General features: G+C 33.6%; 2 protein-coding genes across 3 annotated transcripts; one reads left to right on the top strand and one right to left on the bottom strand.

The window, feature by feature from the left end:
- Positions 1–9,062: 9,062 nt before the first annotated feature.
- On the top strand, positions 9,063–11,317 carry LOC11416577 (UPF0496 protein 1). 2 transcript variants are annotated; one of them, XM_024784394.2, is made up of 2 exons: positions 9,063–9,237; positions 9,987–11,317. In XM_024784394.2, exon 2 carries the CDS (start codon positions 10,047–10,049, stop codon positions 11,187–11,189), a length of 1,143 nt encoding a protein of 380 aa, XP_024640162.1. In that variant the 5' UTR covers positions 9,063–9,237; positions 9,987–10,046; the 3' UTR covers positions 11,190–11,317. The 2 variants fall into 2 exon arrangements, with proteins under 2 accessions (XP_024640162.1, XP_003611921.1); XM_003611873.4 differs by having other exon boundaries at positions 9,063–9,398.
- A 1,919-nt stretch (positions 11,318–13,236) lies between these two features.
- On the bottom strand, positions 13,237–20,427 carry LOC11415587 (DNA (cytosine-5)-methyltransferase DRM2). Its single transcript, XM_003611872.4, has 11 exons — positions 20,195–20,427; positions 20,017–20,083; positions 18,533–18,572; positions 18,244–18,372; positions 17,223–17,322; positions 17,083–17,129; positions 16,302–16,415; positions 15,822–15,921; positions 15,238–15,329; positions 14,390–15,142; positions 13,237–13,834 (listed from the first exon to the last, which is right to left on the bottom strand). Exons 3-11 carry the CDS (start codon positions 18,533–18,535, stop codon positions 13,400–13,402), a joined length of 1,773 nt encoding a protein of 590 aa, XP_003611920.2. The 5' UTR covers positions 18,536–18,572; positions 20,017–20,083; positions 20,195–20,427; the 3' UTR covers positions 13,237–13,399.
- Positions 20,428–21,133: the final 706 nt, after the last annotated feature.

Here is a 21,133-nt window from a genome sequence, read left to right as displayed (position 1 = left end):
TAATCCAAAACTAGCAAAAGAAATATATATTATTTTAAATAATCTTTTGTTGAATCAAAACAAAAAATCTTTAAATAATTTAAGTTGATTGAAATGAATTAATTTAGAAAATATAATTAACATTTCACAAATTTAAGATATTAAATTGTTCAATCTTTATAATTTGATGACCATATCTTTTTTCTTTTTCTTTAGCTTAACCAATCACTCAGGTTTGAACTTGAGTTTAGACATATAATAGAGTCAGAGTTCTTAAAAAATGTTTGTTGTTCGAGAAATCTTGCAAATTTTGTAGAATTAATTTATAGGATATTCTGTGTAAGGAAGCTCATCCGCAGGGTCGTTTTTTAGAATTTGGAGGCTCGGCTCTAGGAATGAAAAGAGGTCAAGGATAAAATCAAAACGTTTTTTTTTTTTAAAGAGCAATGTTCTATTTATATTTTTTAAAAGATAAATACAAGGTGTCGTATATATGCGGTACACCTAAAGGTGAAAATGAGTCTAAAATCCATAATAGATTATGTCCAAATAAAAAAGGCCTCCCATACTAAAAAATATAATTAAAGAAGAAAAAAGAAAAAGAAAAATTGATTAAAAAAAACATGAGTCCTAAGTTAATTAAAGAAGAAAAAAGGAAAAGGAAAAGAAAAAATTAATTAAAGAAGAACATGAGTCAAAAAAAGGAAAAGAAAAATTAATTAAAGAAAGAAGAAAAAAGGAACAGAAAAATTAAGTGTTGGGTGTTCAACCCATGACCTAGATAGTGCTAACTCCCATTCATTCCGATGAACTATATCAACTTATATGATATTTTTTTAACACCGCTTCTATATATTATTTATTTACATGCAGCATATATATGAAGAAAAAAAACATTGGACCTCCAAAATTTAGAGATCCAGCTCAATAGAGCTGTTTGCACCCCCTTAAAGTCGGCCTTGCTCATCCGATTCTTTGTCCAAAAAAAGTTCATCCCGATTCATGTTTTTTTTTTGGTTCATTACTGGTTTAGATGAACCATACAAAAGGATACGACAAAATGGGGAGAAAAACAATTCCCTCTTCCTAAAAACACAATTAACTCCAAATTCCATTTTTGTCATCGGTATTTGTTCTTGTTGGATTTATCTGCCCAACCTTAATTTTTTATTTATAGCCTCTATTTTTCAAACAAATTTAAATATCAATATAAAAATGCAATATTTTACAATAAGAAATATATTTAATTCCAAACACCTTCCTAAAAAAAAGTTTCAAACAACAGAAATATATTTAGTTTCAAACAACTTCCTAAAAAAAATGTTTTGCATATACGTTGATGTATCTGGTCGAATATTTTATACTTAAATCAACTACATGTCGTTACACATTTAAAGACAATCTTTAAATATTATCTCATCTTTCAATCATGTATTTTAACCATAAAATTAAAATCATGTATTTAAAAATCATGTATTTTTAAATATTGTCTCATCTAGAAGAGTTCTTTCCCTCTAAAGTTGTTTTATACAGTTAAGAGATACTCCTTCCGTTTCTAAATATAAGCAAATTTTACTTTTTAGGTTCATTCAATTAATGATGTATGTGGTTTATAATATGGACCACATACATCATTAATTGAATGAACTTCAAAAGTAAATTTTGCTTATATTTTTGAAAACGGAGGAAGTAGTATTTCACCTTGTTAGTACTTTGACAGTTGCTCGTAAGGTTTGGCTACTGGTTCCGTGGCCAGAAGAGATCCTAAACAAAATGGTCACATTAAGCCTTTGCAGATAATATAATTTTTTTGCTTTCGCACCGGTTTTTATCCACCAAAGGTAGACGATTAATCCGGCTCGTGCGTAGAGGCATGCGCACTGATAAAGCGTTGTTCTCCTTAGAAATCGAACCCGATATTCCTCGGATACGTCCTTAAATATACTTTGTTGATAATATAATTTTAGAAAGGCCTGATTTTTGTTGAATATACTTTGTTGAATACTAGACTACTTATTGAGCATGGTAAGGTGGTTAAATAATACTTTATCTGACTCAATTATAAGCAATTTTTTTTCATTTAATAAATAACGTATATAGTTTATGTGATATATAATAAAAATTATATACATCATTCATTAAATGAATTTAAAAAGTCGTCCTCGTGAGCTTAGCTCAGTTGATAGGAACAATGCATAAATAATATATGTAAGGTCCGGAGTTTAAACCCCAACCATCACAAAATAAAATTAAAAAGTAAAAAATTATTTATAATTGAGACCGAATGGAGTGTGATACTAAAAACATATTCCACTTATTGAGTTTGGTAAGGTGGTTAAATAATATGTTGCTAAAAATAGTGATTGGGACTTGGAAAGGAATTATGCTCTTTACCTAAATAGTTTTGCTCATTTCTAAAGTAAATGACCAAAATATCATTTGCATGTTAACTCACGCTACGTGGGTTAACTCATGCAGCGTGATTTAAGTCACGCGAAAAAGTACACACTAAAATTAGGGGCGGTTTCACCGCCCGGCGACTCTGGACTCGATCGATAAGCAGTGGCGGATCTTTCTTGCGAGCCATTGATTTATGACTATTTACATTTTTTTCATCCATTATCCATTTTTTTCACACATTGATGGGCTAAGGATGCTGATCACGTGCATGCAAATGAATGCTACAGGATACTTGTCAACTTTTGGGCAGCTCAAATGAAATACCAAAACAAGTTCATTTTATTATATAAAGGCACATGTTAGATTTTTTTTTGACACTGAACTTACCATGCCATTGATTAATCGATTATCCTCATCACATGGCTCCATTAATGAGTACAAGTCCAAAAGGTGTGTGAAAAAATTGGATAATGGATGAAACAAAACAAGCGTGAGTTAACTCATGTTGGGTTTTAGTGTGTGTTCGCGGCGTGAGTTAACATGTATAGGGGTATTTTGGTCATTTATTTTAGGAATGAGCAAAACCGTTTGGATAAAAAGCAGAATTTCTTGGAAAGGATCTTCGTAGCTATTCATGTTGAAATTATTAACAAGATTAATAGTTTGTGAAGATGGTTTTCAGCTTATAAGGTTTGTCCTTTCAAAAAAAAAGAACTTATAAGGTTTGTCGTGAGTCGTGACTCGTGAAGATGGTTTTAGGAAATCCGGCTTCATTTTTTGTTTGGCTTGGTGGCAGGAACGGATCAATACTATAGCTAAGTGTGGCTATAACCACAAATATTATTACCTTTTTTTTTTGTTGATCTTCAAAATATTGATTATTTATGTTGCACATATATCACATTCCATTCTATGGTCTAGTGGCAGGGTAGTTTTATATTTTTGTACGTGTTTTGGGTTCAACTTCTATAGCGTTCTTCATTTTTATACAATTTTTTTTTAAATTATTAATTTTAAAAAGTTTATCATAAAAAATTGTCTTGCAGCCTGCAGGGATCAAACCTGCATCAAAAGTGTGAAGGGTACACACCTAACTAATCGCTTAGCCATAGTGCTTGATATATGTTATAGTTTCGCATCATTTGAATATATAGTATTATAAACCAAAGATAATTTACCCACACATGACTACATTGTCAGGATCCACCCATACTTGGTGGTGACTTGGTCCAAAAAGCTTTGCGGGTTTCTTTTGAAAATAGCTAGTGGGTGTATCAAGAAGAATGAAAGAAAATTCTATCGTAGAATGTTAACTTATATGTCATGTTAATCAGGCTCGTTTCTAATATTTTATGGGTCTTAAGCCAAGTTTGAGAAAAGACCCTCTTATATCATATATCAATTTTTTTTAGATAAACGATAAATGATATATGCATTAATTATGACGGTCGCTATAATATGATGTTTTGAAATCTCAACCACGCTGACACTCCAAAATATCGTGTGTCAAATGCACCTCATCCTGTATATTATTAATAAAAAAGAATAACAAAACAAAAAATAATAATTAGGTGGACCGAACCAAACCCAACAAAGTTAAGTAAAACGATAGTAGACATACCAAAATTTATACAAGTTTCATTATCTGATTTGATAATTCAATTGATTTACTACCTCTAAAAAATTTCAAAGAGCTTCACAATCATTCATCACCATAAATTTATAATAGTATAAAATACACTTCCCTCGCACCCAACGTTACTTTCATTCATGATAAAAGACATATTATATTATGAAATCTAAATACAAATTCAAATTAACTTCAATCTAAAAATAAAAAAGCATCCTCAAAATAAAAAACAAATTTGATATATGAAAATGAGTAGACATTTTGTGTTTCACGTGTTGTTTCTGCGATTTATGTTTTACTTCTAAATTTTGTGTATTGGCTAATGAAATGTTAGTGTGAAAATGAAAGCGATGAGTTGGGGGTGTGAAAATGAAATGCTTTTGGGTTGTAAAAAAAGAGAGGATGAAACAACTGTTGGGTTGAAGTCCGGTAATAGTTTGGGCGCTTATTGCTATATATACCCCCTTTTAACCAAGTAATCTATATACGCCCCTACCTAATTCTTTTTTGAGCTCCCTATGGACATGTACCTTAGGCAGTGCGGATCCAAAAATTTCAATACGCGGGGTCAATGTCATTAAAAGTATATAAAAATATATAGATGCATAAGAGATAAAATGCCAATATCATGTGATTAAGAAAACATTAGAGATTCCAAAAATTTCACCATCATACATCAAAAAGTTAAAGTTATCTTACTATCTAAATATTATTGTCGTTCTCTTAGTGACTTCGTATTTTAAAAGTGTTGTATGATTTTTTTTTATTTTCAACACTATCAGATACGTCACTTTCTATATATGTTATCAGACAACCATTCAAAAATTCATCTCCTATTTGGTTGCGCAATTCATTCTTCACATATTTCATAGTAGAGAGATTTCTTTCAACAATTGCATTGGCCACCGACAAAAGCAGTGATAACTTTAAAAGTAAATATACCATTGGATAAACAACATGTTTTCTTGTTTCCACCATTTGAAAGATCAGTAATCCCACTAGATAGCGTTTTGAAAAGAGTTGGAACAATTTTTGGTTCTTTGATACTTCTATGAAGTGTATGTGAGAAGTGGTATACTGTGTTGTGTAAACTGTTGGCTGCCCCAAGTTTATTTGGTACTGAGACAAAGGATAATTATAATTAATAAATGGATTTTCTTTTTATGAATAAAAAGATGAAGAAATAGTGGATTTTATTTGTCTGCACGTGTGCCACTATGATGTTTTCAGCGAAGTAGTGCGCCTATAGTGAAATGAATAGCTACTAGTATGGAAACCCGTGCCAAACACGAGCTAGAATTTCGTGATATTTAAAATATTAAGTAAAGATTTGATATCATTCTCATTTGTCTGGTTGTTCTCTGTGCAATGGGTCAATCCATGCCAGTGTTGGCTCCCTCGTAAGGCCCAACAATGGTATTATAGCTCAGATCGACTATCTGGAGAAGCAGAATTGATTTATAGTGGTAGATCTCGTATGCAGAGAGTTTCGTACTTGAGGGAGAAATGTTAATGTGTCAAGTGCGAGTTCAAATCACATTGGATGTAAGAGTAGATATTGAGTAACATATAAGTGTTACGACCCATATACCTAATTTCATAAGGTTTGGGGTGAAGATGTGTTGTCAAACTCACATGTATTGTTCTCTTTGTTTAATGTGATTATCAAACTCGATGCATAATCTACTGAAAGTCACAAATAAATTGTCTTTTAATTTTTTGATGTCGTTTGTTTGCATTTTTTATCTTAAAATTTAGTTTTTTAATGTCATTGTTTTTCATCTGAATTTTTTACATTCAACCTCTATTAATTTAAATCAACTTTTGGACTTTGGCGGCAAGTGGCAATGGAAAATTGCAGATGTGTTATGATGAGTTCACAAAATACGTGTTTATTAGACATTTAAAATTATGTGACATTTCTTAATTGAATCAATTTTTTTAGTAAAATAATTACCCAAAAATCTCCAACTCCTTTAACAAACTCATAAAATCACCAATAACTTACACTACTCTCTATACTCTCACGGTGTGCCACTATGTTTTCAGCGAAATAGTGCGCCTATAGTGAAATGAATAGCTATATGGGTTCAATACTCAATAGTATTCAACAAGTAGGGTTTATTTGTGTATATATCCCTTACTCTTTAATTTTATTAGGTTTGCAACAACTAAACCTAAAAAATTCCCTCCAAATGATCCGCATTAATTGCTAAGTGCTAACCCTAATTATATATTTCCTTCCAACACTTCTTCAATTTGAAATTCAAAAAATTTTGTTAGAAACCATGAATTGCATTAAATTACATCTATTGCTATACCCCTTGGAAAATACACAACTCTTCAACCAAGCACGCATCTTCAAAATAATTAATACATTGTATAAGATCTCTTATGTTATTAAATTCTATGATATATGCATATATGATATGTATTTAATTGGAAAAAATATATTATTACTTTTAATAAATATCAAAGTGTAATTATTCTTTTTTAGAGCTGTACGTGTAATTTAGAAATTCTATTAATTGAAGTGACTTTGTATTTCATGTAAGTGAAAATTTAAAACAATTATTACAAGTCAATTTTTGATGTTTAACTAAAAAGGTAATAAATAAAATTGACCCGTACAACAATATAATATTGTATTTTTTTATCTTTTTTCTTTATAATTTTTAAAAAAAAAAATGAGAAGATAATGCCCCAATAATATATTGTGATAAAATAAAACAACAATCTTTAATTGATTAGTTTTTCAAAACTAAAATGTAAAATTTAATAAGATTCAAGTGTCATTGAAGGACATAGTAAAACAAATTTGATTGTAATATTGTATCTATAATAATCTAATTTGTGTTTATTGATCAACCCATGATCTTACGAGTTAAAGATTATTCATTAGTCTCTATTATAGTCGACAAGACCTGTGCGTCGCACGGGTTAAAATTCTAGTTTAATTTAAATTTATTTGTTGGTTAACTAAATAGTAATGAAGTGGGGTTAAGTGACCCCAATTTCTAATACGTGTATCCATTAAAAGTCCTAGGTCAACGCACCCCAGTTTATGCCTTAGGCCAACCCTAATGTTTAGTGAGCAGTGCATCCCTGAAAACTATTTGTCATGATTTACATGATTTTATTCGGGTTTTAGGGATTTAGGTGGCGATCAGGGGTGTCTTTCCTTAATATTTTTGGACGGTCGATGTTCATGATTAGATTATTGTAAATTTGAAAGGTGTTGGGTCTCGTAGAGGCCGTTCTTGGAGCTATGGTTTTTGTTGTAATTCTTGGTGGTTTATGGATGACTCAGAATGAGTTGGTCTTTGCTGGTAGCAAATCAAGGGTACATGAGAGATTATTCTTAGAGTTAGAAATCAAACAACTGAGATGTAGTGATGGTGCAATTATAGAGAATGGGAGGGAAATGACTGGTGGTAGTGTTGGTCACAATAGCAATGGCAGATTCATGTTTGAATAATTTCATAATATTGGTTCTTATTACGTTATTATGGCAGAGATGTGGGGAAAATTGAAGGAGTTGGAGTTCTCTATATTCAAAGGTTTTTCAAAGGTTTATGTTGAAGTTGATTCTATAATGGCGATTGTGCTAAGATACATCCATGTTTTTCCTTGGTTTCCAAGATTCAGAGTCCGGATGACAAGTTGCAGGTTTTCAAGTAATTTTATTGATAAAATAAAAACTATTTTAACTTCTACCGTGTCATTATTATAAACAAAATTCTATTTTTAGACTCATTCAATAAGTGATATATGCAATCTAAATTATAAACAACGTATATAATTTATAATAGTGACTAAAGAGTGTAAGTCTCAACAATGTTACTCCTCCGTCTCATTTTAATTGTCATTTTTGGGTTGTGAGTGTTTCTTAGGAAAATAATTTGGTGAATCGGTTTTAATCGTAAAATTAATATCATTCAGTAAAACACTCTTATTAATTCTAATTAGTGGAGTAGTTAATTGGATAAAATTTAATACATAAAGGTATATTACTAGAAAAAAATAATTAATGTTGCATTGATATTTTAAAATGATAATTATTTTGAGACAAAGATAAAAATGTTAAATTGTTAATTAAAATGAGACAAAGGGGGTACATTATTAAAATAATCGGATTGAGATTCATGTCTCCAAGACGGAAAAGTCACGGTGACTTGCAATTTGTGTGTTTTATGAAAGAAAAAGATGAAAAAATAATAGAAAATAGTAGAACAAAAGAGATATACACAACATAGTTGTGACTTTCCTACCTTAAAGTCATTTAATGCTAAAGAGGCATGTCATGTTCTCTTGCGAAGTGATATAACTCTAATTTTAAAAAGCTTAGGATTAAAATGAAGTAAAATGTTAACAAGTGCTCTAAATGTATACCCTCCGGTCATTATTATAAGCAAAACTTTGCATTTTAGATTCATTCATGATGTCTATGATATATAATAAAGATCATATATATTATTAAATGAATGAATCTAAAATGCAAAGTTTTGCTTATAATAGTGACTGGATGATGTACTCCCTTCGGTCTCGAATGTAAGAAACAAAACAAAAAAATTGTTGGTCTCAAATGTAAGCAAAAGTATACAAAAGTCATCCTATTAAATGTTAATATTCCAATTTCAACCTCATTTACTTTATCCAATTTGTTTCACATTCCCATGTTTAACGCATTCCAAAGATTTTTCATTGGTGGAGTTTAAAAGTTATGTTTCCAAGACAAGGGCATAACAGGAAAAATGGTATTTTTTACAATGACTCAATCCACTTTCTTAATATGTGTGATTTTTTTTTTGTTTCTTACATTCAAGACCAGAGGGAATATTGTTTAAGCATCTAAAAACAACAACTTTTCTATTGGAAATTGTAATATGACTTATTATTTTTTTTAGTAAGTTTACTTAAAATTCTAAACCGTTAGATATTGATATTTGATAGAGAGGGATTGGGTTGAACCTCAAAGGTGGATCAACATTATGGTAATCAAACACGCGCATAACAGTCCAATCAACGCAAAGTAAAAAAAAAAAAATTACAGAACATGTTTGCCAAAAAAACATGTTTGCCTTTTCGATTGCAAATGTTGTTTTTTTGACCAAATGCAGTTGGTTAGGGACCATCTCAACCCAAAACACAAATGCAGTTGGTACTTTCCGAACAGTTTCCTTAACTCACTGTTCCTTCAATTGCTTTGAGTCCACAACACAATCTATGTAATCTTCTTCTTCTTCTTCTTCTTCTTCTCAGTCAATGCTTCTATTAATGCTGTAATTACTAAATTATCATCATTACTTTTCTATTATTAGCCATAGATCTCTATCTAAGGTTCTATTAAGTCATCTTACCCTTCACTTCAATTCTAGCTGAAACCCAGGTATATTTTTTTTTAGCCAACCCCATTTATATATAGATTATAGATGCATAAAATATTGTTTTTACTAAATATAGATACATAAAAATTGAAACTAATTTTGGGATTTTTTTTGTAATTTATATTCATACATTCCTTTTGTGTCTTCTCAATTGAAGTATTGGCTTTATGGATGAAATTGAGCATGTTCTTGTGGATTTTTTAAACTTTACATTTTCTCAGATTTTTGAGAGTTGAGACTTGTTGGTGATTAATTGACAAAAACCATTGCTTGTAGCCTTCTAATTTTGAAATTTGGTTTAGTGTATGGTATTGCTTAGTTCACTTTTGGAGGAGGCAAAAATTGATTTTTGAGGTGTATAATTGATTTTTACATGTCTGGATGTTTTCAAATAGAATTGATTCTAACTTGAAGCTAGAATTTGAAACTTTTGCCTCTACACATTGATTTTTGGTCTTTAAGTTATTATTCGACCTACTTTTACATGATTGTATCTAAACTTAAGCCACATTACATTCAATTCAACTCAATTTTATGCATAATCAACTTTACAGAATCAATTCATTTAAAATCAGTTTTTGTCACTGCAGAACCAAACACACTAACCATTTTGGTGCTTCTTAGCTCTCTATTGGGACTGTGAAATTGGGATGGGATGTCAGTCCAGCAAGGGGATTGATTCAAATACTGATGTCCCAACACCGATTCAAATGGGTGCGCATTCTCTTTATGCGGCCGATTTAAGCTCTTATGAAGCTGCATGTGTTAATGATCCAAACTTGCAATCCTTCGATGCTACCATTCAGGAACGCACCAACAGAGTGATCAACTCTCTTGCTCAAGGGATTGAGGTTCGCTCTATATCGCTTGAGTCGCTAGGTGAAGTTACCGGAAGTCTTCTTGACATGAACCAGGAAGTTGTCAAAGTCATTCTTGAGTGCAAGCAAGATATATGGAACAAGAAGGATCGCGACTTGTTCTCCTTGGTGGAGGATTTTTTTGAGAATAGTCTTCAGACATTGGAGTTTTGTAATGCCCTTGAGAAATGCCTGAAACGAGCGCGTGAAAAACTTGTTGTGGTTAAGTCTGCAATGACTTGTTTTGATGAAGAGGTTCAAAATGGAGTTGAAGGGTCAACTTATGTGAAGACGTTGAAAGGGCTTAAGGATTTCAAGGAAACCGAGGACCCTTTTACGGAAGAGTTTTATTCGTTGTTTCAGTCAGTTTATACTCAACAATCATCAATGCTGAAGAAATTGCTGATTAGAAAGCAAAATCTTGATAAGAAACTGAAATCTCACAAAACATTGAAGAGGGTGTCAAGTGTTATTTTCGTAGCGGCTTTTGTTGCTGTGTTGATTTTCTCAGTTGTGGCAGCAGCAATATCTGCGCCTCCTGTCGTAACGGCTTTGGCTGGTGCATTGGCTGTTCCGATAGGCTCAGTTGGAAAATGGTGCAACTCACTTTTTAAGAAATACGAGACAGCTTTAAAGGGCCAACGAGAAGTAATCAGTTCAATGCACGTTGGTACTTATATTGCACTGGTGGATATGAATAACATTCGGGTTCGTATCAATCAATTGGAAATAAAGATTGAATCCATGGTGCAAACTGCTGATTTTGCTCTTGGCAATGAGGATGCTGTAAAGCTTGCAATCGATGAGATTAAGAAGAAAATAGAAACTTTTGCGGAGATTATTGAGAGTTTGAGTGTGCAAGCTGATCAATGTAGTAGGCAGACTAGGAAAGCAAGGACAGTGGTTGTACAAAAGATAATTAAATACTCTAGTTAACAACCCTTTATTTCTGAGTTCTTACTACTAATCCCCCAGCTTACATCTGCAGTGATGCGCTTTATGATTTTGAAGAAAGAGAAAATTATTCATGTGTATAACATTTATAGATCTCTATATTATTAATATATATAATTATATACAATTTTTCTGCTTTAAGTTCCTTTATACTCTTGCTAAATGAAATTGAACATAAGCTGTGAGTATAATTATGGCATCTTTGGAGGCCTAATGAAAAAGCTAGAGCAAAGTCTGGGACAGTTGATAGTGAAAACTGAAAATATATATGCATTTATGCTCCCTTACTTCTTTATTTAAGCAGGAACTTCTCAAGCTGAAAATTTTGGGTATGAAGCCAACTTCACAAGCTGGAGTGTCTTTGCACATTGAATATGCTAAGAGCATTATTCCTCCCCCTAGATATGTAAGAGAGTAATAGTATATGACACTATGGCAGTACACTACCATTTTATTAATTGAAAGGGTAGCATGAACAAATTCACTGCCTTGAGAAGGAGCATTAATAGCTTCCTTGATCTTTTTTGATTCATCTTCAGATTGACAAAATGAAGTGATGAAATCTATAGACCCAACCCAAGTGATGCTTTCAATAGGTTAGCACCTCCAGATCCTGACTATAACAAAGTAAAAACCAATTTGAATCATTTTACCTGTCATTACCAATTGGAGTATATGAGAATAAAATATGCACACAATATAAGTCTACCTTATTACTGAACACTTCATAGGTCCCATCATAACATATACTAGTTGGCACTGACATTAGTTGAAGTACAAAGAAAACAACGCAAAATAACGATAACAGGTATTTAAAAAGTGTACAATGAAAAAACTGAAGATAATTCTATGCAATAAGAGCAGCTCGAGATTCTGACAATGCATGGTAGTCTATACTATAACGCTTGGCTTTGTCAAGCAAAGTGAATTTTTGAGTAATGGTTTGAGCAATGCACGCAATACCTAGGCCTCAATGTTGTTAACAGTGGCAGTAAGGCATCTATCAGGAAAGTATTTCACCAGAAACAGAAGGGAGGTCTTTCCCTTCACTAAGTTCAATCATATCTCTGCAATCCATTTTACATAGGAAAAGAAAGCATAAAGACAGAGAGATAATCATGTTCAAGATTGAATTGAGTAGTTCGTAACATACTGTATATATTATCTGTAGTCACACTCTTTCCATTGATTTTGATTTGTGACATCATAGGTTTGGCCATCCTTCTCAGACTTTATTGCACAACAATTGATTACTCAATTTTCATTTGTACAAACTCTATCAAATAAAATTGTGATTGTTGCCAATTTTCAAACAACATAAAATCCCTTTCCCTCTTAGTCATACTAAGAGTACTACAACGTTTGATCTAATTTACATGGTACATTTGGGGTCCTCTATAAATAATATCCCACAAAGCCATCGTACCTCATTATATATCTCCAGACCTTCCATCACACCCAATTCCTACCACCTCTGACCCTACACCCTTTTGCCTTGCAACAACACTTAGAGTCTACACGCATTCACAAACATCCTCCTCGCCTTAATGACTATATGTCTGTCCCATAATGGCCACATTTAGTATCATCACTCCCTACCCTTTACATTCTCTTCTCACTTTTGAAAACCCATATCAGTGAGAAAACCCATATCAGTCTTGCAAATCCTGTGTTTTTCATCTCGACACATATTGAACCCTGTACATATACTCAAACATATTGAACCCTCTACATATACTCAATCATAAAATCAATTACAAAGCGGATGGTTCTATTAAACGGTAAAACCAATATTCATCCCCGCAAAATCAAACACCCCAGTGTTCTATAACTTTTCTACTCTAGCATACAATCTCGGTATGCAAGAGACAAAAGTTGATCCTAAAAAAATCTATCCATAGATGAAACAGAAAAATAACAAGCCAAAAGACTTGCAAGTAACTAGAATCATATAACGTTATCCATAGTCAACTCATCTATCATTTTTAGACGTACTAAACATAAACAATGTACTAACAAAGTAGTAAAATGAAACCAGAAATGTTACGGAAAAATTTTATTTGATACAGTTGCCTTTCCTTGTTCGACAATAAAAATGGATTAGAAGTGTTTGCCTAATGTTGAGGTTATATTAGAAGATCCTGCATGTTTGGATTATACACATCCTGAAAATGAAATTTCTATATACAATTTCATTGAAATCTCGGCGCCATAGCTTTCACCAAGTCTAAAATTCGAAAGTAATCGTAAAAGAGGGCTGACTCTGTTCCCTCGAGTCCAATCCGGCTAACCCTGTTGCTTCCAGCCAGGTTATTGCATGGACTCCCACCAACAACGAGATCAAAACCACCACATGCACTCATGAGCTGCTCCAAACGCTCAGCATCTAGCTGTTGCACATCATCGATATCAATCAAATTACCTTTTTGATTTGTCTGTTCCCACCAACTTCTAACAATGTTCCTATTTACTTCGGATTTTTCCACCGACACAACATTATTTAGAGGGACACCGAGTCGATGGAGAGCTACTTCTGCACCACCAATTCCAGAAAAGAGGGATAAAAGATTGATCCCATTAGGATACATTTCTTTAAGAACAGATAGGTGATACGCCACTGTGTCAACCTGAAATAAACTGAACACATAAGGAAAACGAATTGTACACGGAAAACTTAAATGCATAAGCCACAAATTTCTTTTATAGAGAAAAACAATGTAACTTGCTATCACAATCTATTGGAAAGTTTCACAGGGAAAAACAACGAAAATAAATAGTATTAGAAAAAAAAATTGGCACTTGGACAAAATTATGCTGAATACAATGTAAAACACAAAAATGCCACTGATGCGCTGTAAATGAAAGCAATTCTATGTAGAGACTTGTTGCACCAAAATCTATTTTAACGTTTTATTCAAAGTTTATTGGTCTGATAAAAACTGTTTTAGATTATGAATAGAAAGAACGTATTGTTGCCAATGAACAGAAAGAACACACAGATTCCCTTTCACTTGATATTTGAGAGATCTAATGCACTCCCAATTCTAATTACCACCAAATAAGCCTATTATGCCTTATTTATTTCTACCAACAGACGTATCAGAAATATATATATATATATATATATATATATATATATATAGAGAGAGAGAGAGAGAGAGAGAGAGAGAGTATTTTAATACCTGGAAAGAATTTCCAAGTGATTTGAATCTGTCGGTCCGACTGATTCCACCCCCCCTTGTATGATTCCTAGGGAAGCCCAGCAGCATTTCCACTTCGTCGGGCTCTAGGGGGGCAACTTTATTCTTGCCCACCCATACCAAATTCCATTTCCGACATTGTTCCAAAACATACTTCTTGACAGATTCCGATGGTTCTTCAAATTCTTCACAACTTTCCAGCTTTTTCCGGATTCTGTCGGTGGTTTGTGCACTGCCATGTACCGTTTGCAAACAATTCAGGTTTTTTCTAGGATCCCATGATGGCCACCATTTCCTCAATAGGGGGAATGCATCAAGTATTGTCCGTGGTGGAAGAGGTAAAAGCGGGAATCTATTGGCAATAGGGAGATTGTGAACATATCCCCTTTTCCTAGCCGCAGCACAAAAATATTTTGAGTCTACATATTCCGGCTGCACGTCATACAAAAACCTAGATATTGTTTGCCAAACACCTTTCGGTGTTAGTGCCACATTTTCATAGTAGAAGTAGGGAGGTCCAATAGCATTCTCAGGGAGTGTCCGGTGTGTAATTATAGACTTTGGCTCGTTGGGAACCCCAAACCCCATCATTGGGTTAGGCAGATTAAGTGTTTGGCCATCATCCTCCTCTTCACATGGAGTTCTCTTGTCGGACACCTTTCGTTTTTTCTTTCCTAGCACTTCATATTCATAAAGACTACGCTTTCTTGGTTTTGAATGCCCACTGCATTGTTGCTGTCAAAAATTAAGTTCAAAATGTAACATATGAATGGTAGATAAAATTATTGTAAGGAAAAAAAATCAGAAAAACATATGCATAAACTTACTACCTTATCTTCAGGAGGCAGAAGGGAATCTTCTTCTTTCACCAGTTGAGCAACACCGATAAAATCGACCAGGTCGTCAAGTGAGGAGTCTAGGCCTATAGTATTATGAAATAACAGCGAGTCCAATGAAATGGTCTGATCTCAATGTATACTTATTCAAAAACTCAGTCATTACAAGACCATTTCAACTTTTGTCCTATATGTACTTGTTGAGAAGTTCATAAAATGGCTCTAAGTTTTCTTTTCCAGGGGACAGAAATCAAGGCAGTGTTGTAAAATAGCACAGCTATAGCGGCGTTGCTATACCGTAGCAGAATTTAGACAAACCGTTATTGTTCCGTGATACGCTATTTAGTATAAATGGTTGTAAATCAGAGGCTATAGTGACGATGTAGCAGTGTTGCATAGGGAATGGTAACAATCTGCTATTTTCCGCGATTAACACTGAATCAAGGTATTGGAAATCAAGTGAAGATGGCATGGAATATTCAACAAGAACCAACTCAAGCAAAAAGGTCTAGCATTTTTGCAAAATTAAAAAGCAAAAAGCCTTGAACAAATACAAGAGTGAATAATACGAAGCACACCTAATCTTTCTATGGCCATTAAAGCCTCCTCTTCCTTGAATCCCATGTTTACCAGAGACAGCAGTGTATCATCATTCCTAGAAACAGATTTTGGCATTTCCTGCAAAAAAACAACAATCATCCCATAACTTAAAATACATAGCCAGCAAAATACTTGCTCCTACGACATTCAATTCCAGGCCTCCGATAAATGCATTTAAAAGCAAGTGGAAACACGACAAAGATACTTTCATTTTTCTTTGAAGTAGACAAAAGAGAAATTTTATAAGTTACTCAGAATCTCCACAAGGAAAAAACACAAACCATATGAATTTATCTCATGTTTTAAAAAAGGTATCAAGTCTATTACCACATACCCTGTCGCAGAATAGAAACAATCCGAGTACATTACACTTAAGACCCAAAATAGCATGATGATAAGATGAATCAAATAGCAAACTCTGAAAAACAAAATATCAAAGCACAATGAACGGTGTTTACTTCATCAGAAAAAGAATCCCCATCTGATAAATCATCCCATGAGCTCCCTGCATACTCTGAAGAGGTGGGATCTGGTTCAACTTGCTGATGCTGTTGAGAAGAACTTTCTAGAGCCTGGAAATATGAAGAAAAACAAATATTATAGACTATGACAGTAGCAACCAAAATTGAAAAACAAGTAAATATTACATTAAAAATGTCAGATAGAAGTCTAAAAACAGGTCCAAAAGAACCAAAGAGGTGAAATGGGGGAAAAGGGAGCTAATGGATAAAGCCAAAGGAATATGCATTTATATTAGCACACGTAGATAAGTAATATTGGCTACCTACTTGTTTTGACTGTCCCGAACCTACAAATTTTATTATGGCAATCTTGCAAATTAGTTCTTAAAAAAAAAAAGTAAAGCAAGCACAGCCACAGTCCTATGGATATCATTGAGATTGGTAAAATATTATTTCAAGTGTATCAAGGTAGTAGAATCTGGGAATTGGTAAAATATTATTCTACATAAAGAACATCCCACAGGGCTCCCAGTCCCACCAGGTGGAATCTGGGGAGGGAGATGTACACAACTTTACCACCGCAAAATGAGAGTCCCCCGCAAATTGAGAGGCTATTTCCAAGATTTGAACCAGTGACCTCTTCTGAGTCACAAGGCAGCAACCTTTCGTTGTGGAACTCAAAGTGGGGGGATACTGCATATTGGGTATAACATGATAGTAGTTTTGAGGGAAAACGACAAAATGCTAACAGTAAAGGCTTAAGAAAAAATAAACTTACTGAATATGTGAGAATCTCTTCAAGTAGTTTATCTTCATCTTCCTCACCTGGATTTCATCAGAGCAGTATTAGTAGCGAGCTTTATGAATCAAAATCTAGTAATCTACACTTAAATAGAGTAAAGCAGTGCGTGCTCCGACCATATTCCTGGATTACTTTGGAAACAACTTCTCCAGGAAATCCCATGCTAATGAAATGGTCCAAGACCTTGGTATTAGAAGGACCTGCAAAGGAGCTTGCCTTCAGAGGGAGAGAATATATGTTAGTATTTAAACGATTCCATTTCATGTGAAAAATCATATTTCGATATGCACTTTTCTCAATGATGCATGTGATTGTGCATTGGGTTTAAAACACTTTCAGGTGCAGGTAATTGGATTGGATAAACCATAAATTCAATAGCTGTATAAATAAGGAACTTGATTCAAGAGGAACTAGCTACAATGAAATCAGAAATGTATATATAATTGAAATACGTATTATATATGTAAAACTACTTTGGTAAGGTCGCAATTCTCAAAGCTTCTTTTTCTGCAATGACCTGGTAGGTTAGTCAATCTTTTGGTTTATCACTTTCAATTGGTTGCCTATCACTTAAGTTAACAGTATTTGGATTGAGAAAAGGCCAGCGTATATGTATTATCTTTAACTTTCAGGAAATTGGTCTGCTAGTTTCATAATATTAAACTGCTCATACGCAAGGTAGTCAGAATCGAGATCCTAGGTAAGATCGGGGAAGGGTCGCAAGATTGTAAATCATAGGATCGTAACACGGATCGTAAGATCCTACCAAATTTAGAAATTTATATAAAAATTTAAATTGTAGCAATCAGAAACAAATCGCACCTAATAACAATTAAAAACCACAAAAACAAGAAAAAAGCTTTCAAATAGGGATATTTGAAGGGCGTTTGAATGGAAACCAGGTTGAGTGACCCGACCAGAAAAACCCAGAAATAGCAAAACACGTAGAATCGTAACAGATTCCACCACCTAGCATGGAGATTCCACCGTCTGCTAGCAATTTAGAGTCCAATCGGCAAGGAACATGGTGATGGGGAGCAACATCGTAAAATCATAAGATTTTAAGTGCTAGCCATAGATTTTGACTACCATGCTCATACAGATAACTTCCAGAAAGAAAAAGGTACATAAGCTTACTTCTACAGACGCAGCAGTAATAGTCTGTCTACTTGGAACAGTTGAACTTAAGGAATTAAAGCTCTCAATCTCAAGTTCATCATCAGTGTTCCAATCAAAATTGTCACTCTCAAGACTAGAATCATCACCCTGCAATAATTTTTACACAGTTATCACAGAGATATATAAAACAATTACAAAAAGCAAGAGAGAGAAAAACAATTACAGTTGCTCATATTCCAAGGGACACTACAGTCGTACTTGTAAGCATATGTGGAATGTGATTTTGAAATTGGCAAGAAAAACATACCATTTTTAATCTCTCAATTTGCCAGGTACAGATCTCCGGGCTGCTCAAGAACATAAACAAGAAGATTAGCATGAACCTCAAATTGAACAACATAACCAGAGTTATCATGAACCTCAAACAGCAAGACAACATATAAACGTCTATGCTTCCTTGCTGCCCAATGTCCAGATCAGTTATACTTTATTTAGAATCGTGATTTCAGACAACATATAAACGTCTATGCTTCCTTGCCGCCCAATGTCCAGATCAGTTATACTTTATTTAGAATCGTGATTTCATAATGATGTTTGTTCAGAAAGAAATTCAAAACTTGATTACAATTTACAAAACAAAACCCCATGCATACGAAGATTTCTTTTGGCATTTTGCCTGGAAAAAATTAAAGATAGAAAACATAGTCATATATCCAAACATGCTCTAAAAGACCTGTTTACGTTGGCCTTTCGAGCTTATCTACTAGCATAAGTTTTGTGAGGAATGTTTGAGAGAACTTATGGAAATAGTGTAAAACATTGTCTATAAGTTGCTTTCAGCTTATTTTTATAAGTTCTCCAAGATAGCTTACGAAAACAGTTTATAGCTTATATGAAAACAATTTAACTTTATAAGTTCTCCAAGATAGCTTACGAAAACAGTTTATAGCTTATATGAAAACAGTTTTATTTTTTATCAAGTAATTATTACACAACTTTTTAATAGAATCTTACTCTTTTTGGATGCTTAACCAATGCCCATGGGGCACTGTTTAACATTCTCCTAACTTTATTTTAACTCGGTTTGAATAAACAGCTTATTTACAGCTTATAGCACAAGCGCTTATCATGATAAGCACTTATGCATAAGCTTACATAAGCTATTTCTAACGCAAAATATAAAATAAAGTGAAATTGTTTTCGCTTAAGCTATTATAAACTGTTTTCATAAGCTATCTTGGAGAACTTATGAAAATAAGCTGAGAACAACTTATGGACAATAGTTTAAGTTGTTTTCCTAAGTTCTCCCACAGTCTCATACAACTTAATGACTTATACCAGTGGATAAGCTCAAAAAGCCAATGTAAACAGGTCTTTTAGCGCTTATCATAATAAATGTTTGTGTTATATGCTGCAAATAAGTTGTTAATCCAAACAATGTCGAAAACTGAGCACAATTAAAAAGAATTACACTGAATTCTAAAAAAACTCAAAATAGAAACACACAACCAAACAGGTTAGACACCTTCATACAAGTTCGAGCCCGGACCTCGCATTTGTGTGTGAGTTTCAGATAGTGTCAAACAACAATGACCGTACGAAATTATAAACAACAAAACTAAACTAACATGCAATGAAAAAAACAGAATTCACTCATTTCCATTTCGCAAATCACAAAACTGTAACGAAAAACCCTAAATTAAAAAAATAAAATCGTTCATCAGTGTTGAACAACGATGAATTTCAGAACAAGAAAACAAAAACTAACATGCAACAAAATCGAATTTCTACCTTCGTTGGAAATGGTAGATGTATGAACTCACTCTCCACTGAAATTATCGATAATGGTCTTCCACCTCTGTATCAAATTACACAAACAAATTCAAATAATTAAGTAAAATCCATGCAATTCTTCACAATTTAATTAAAAAAGAAACAATTTAATTAAAAAATGAAAAAGAAACGTAACCTCTTCCAATTTTCACAATGAGAGAAAGGATGAAGAAGAATGTGAGTGAAGTGAGAGAATGAAGAAGAAGAAGAAGAAGAATGAGTTTTATTCACGCACCGATTCACGGTGTAAACTCGCGACGTGAAAATGCTCATGCACTCTCGGTGGGACCCACGGAGGAGATAGATCTCAGCCGTTGGATTTAGTACTTGTTCTTTGAGAAGAATAAATGGACCAGCTAGTATGATATGATGAAATTTCACATCATACTTGCCGAGAGTGGGATAGTTAAAAGAGTTCGGATCTGCTCCATTACTTCATTCTTCAAGTTTCCCCGTCCCTTGCTTAGATATGTGACACGTGGCATGGAAATATGGTTGAAATTAAGAAAGAAATTTCAACCTTTCATTGTCCCCCTTCTTCTTAGTCGTACCATCTCTTCTTCTTCTTCCTCTCCCTCTCAGGTTTTCTGCTTCCCTCGCACGACTTAAGGACTGCCATGAAGACCAATCACTCTGCCGTGATCCGCCGCCACCGTGTCTTTGTTCTAATTACTCATAAAACATCTGAAAGAAAAAACAACAGAGACGCTCCAAGAGAAATGTAGCTCATGAAAACTACAATTTTCACACCATCTTTGCTTGTCGTCTTCATCGTCGTCATATCACAGCCACCATGCGACCACCACGAGAGACTAATGATTTTTGCTTGTTATCACCATCGTTGCATCACAAATTTAATTTATGGTGGAATTAGCTTCTCAAGTCCCGCTGCATATTCCATTTTCTCAATTTATGGTGCAAATATCAATTCAAACCATAAAAATAACGATACGGACATACAATGTCAGCGACTCTCGGTGGAATGATGGGCTGTCGCAGCGGCGATGAAGCAGGTAAGGGTATAAAAAAACGTGACAGGGAGAAGAAGTAAAAGAGGACTGGAAGGTTGATTTTA

Source organism: Medicago truncatula, chromosome 5, assembly GCF_003473485.1.
Source record: "Medicago truncatula cultivar Jemalong A17 chromosome 5, MtrunA17r5.0-ANR, whole genome shotgun sequence".
NCBI lineage: Eukaryota > Viridiplantae > Streptophyta > Magnoliopsida > Fabales > Fabaceae > Medicago > Medicago truncatula.
The sequence above is the reverse complement of the archived record's forward strand: the minus strand, read 5'-3'. Positions and strand labels throughout refer to the sequence as shown.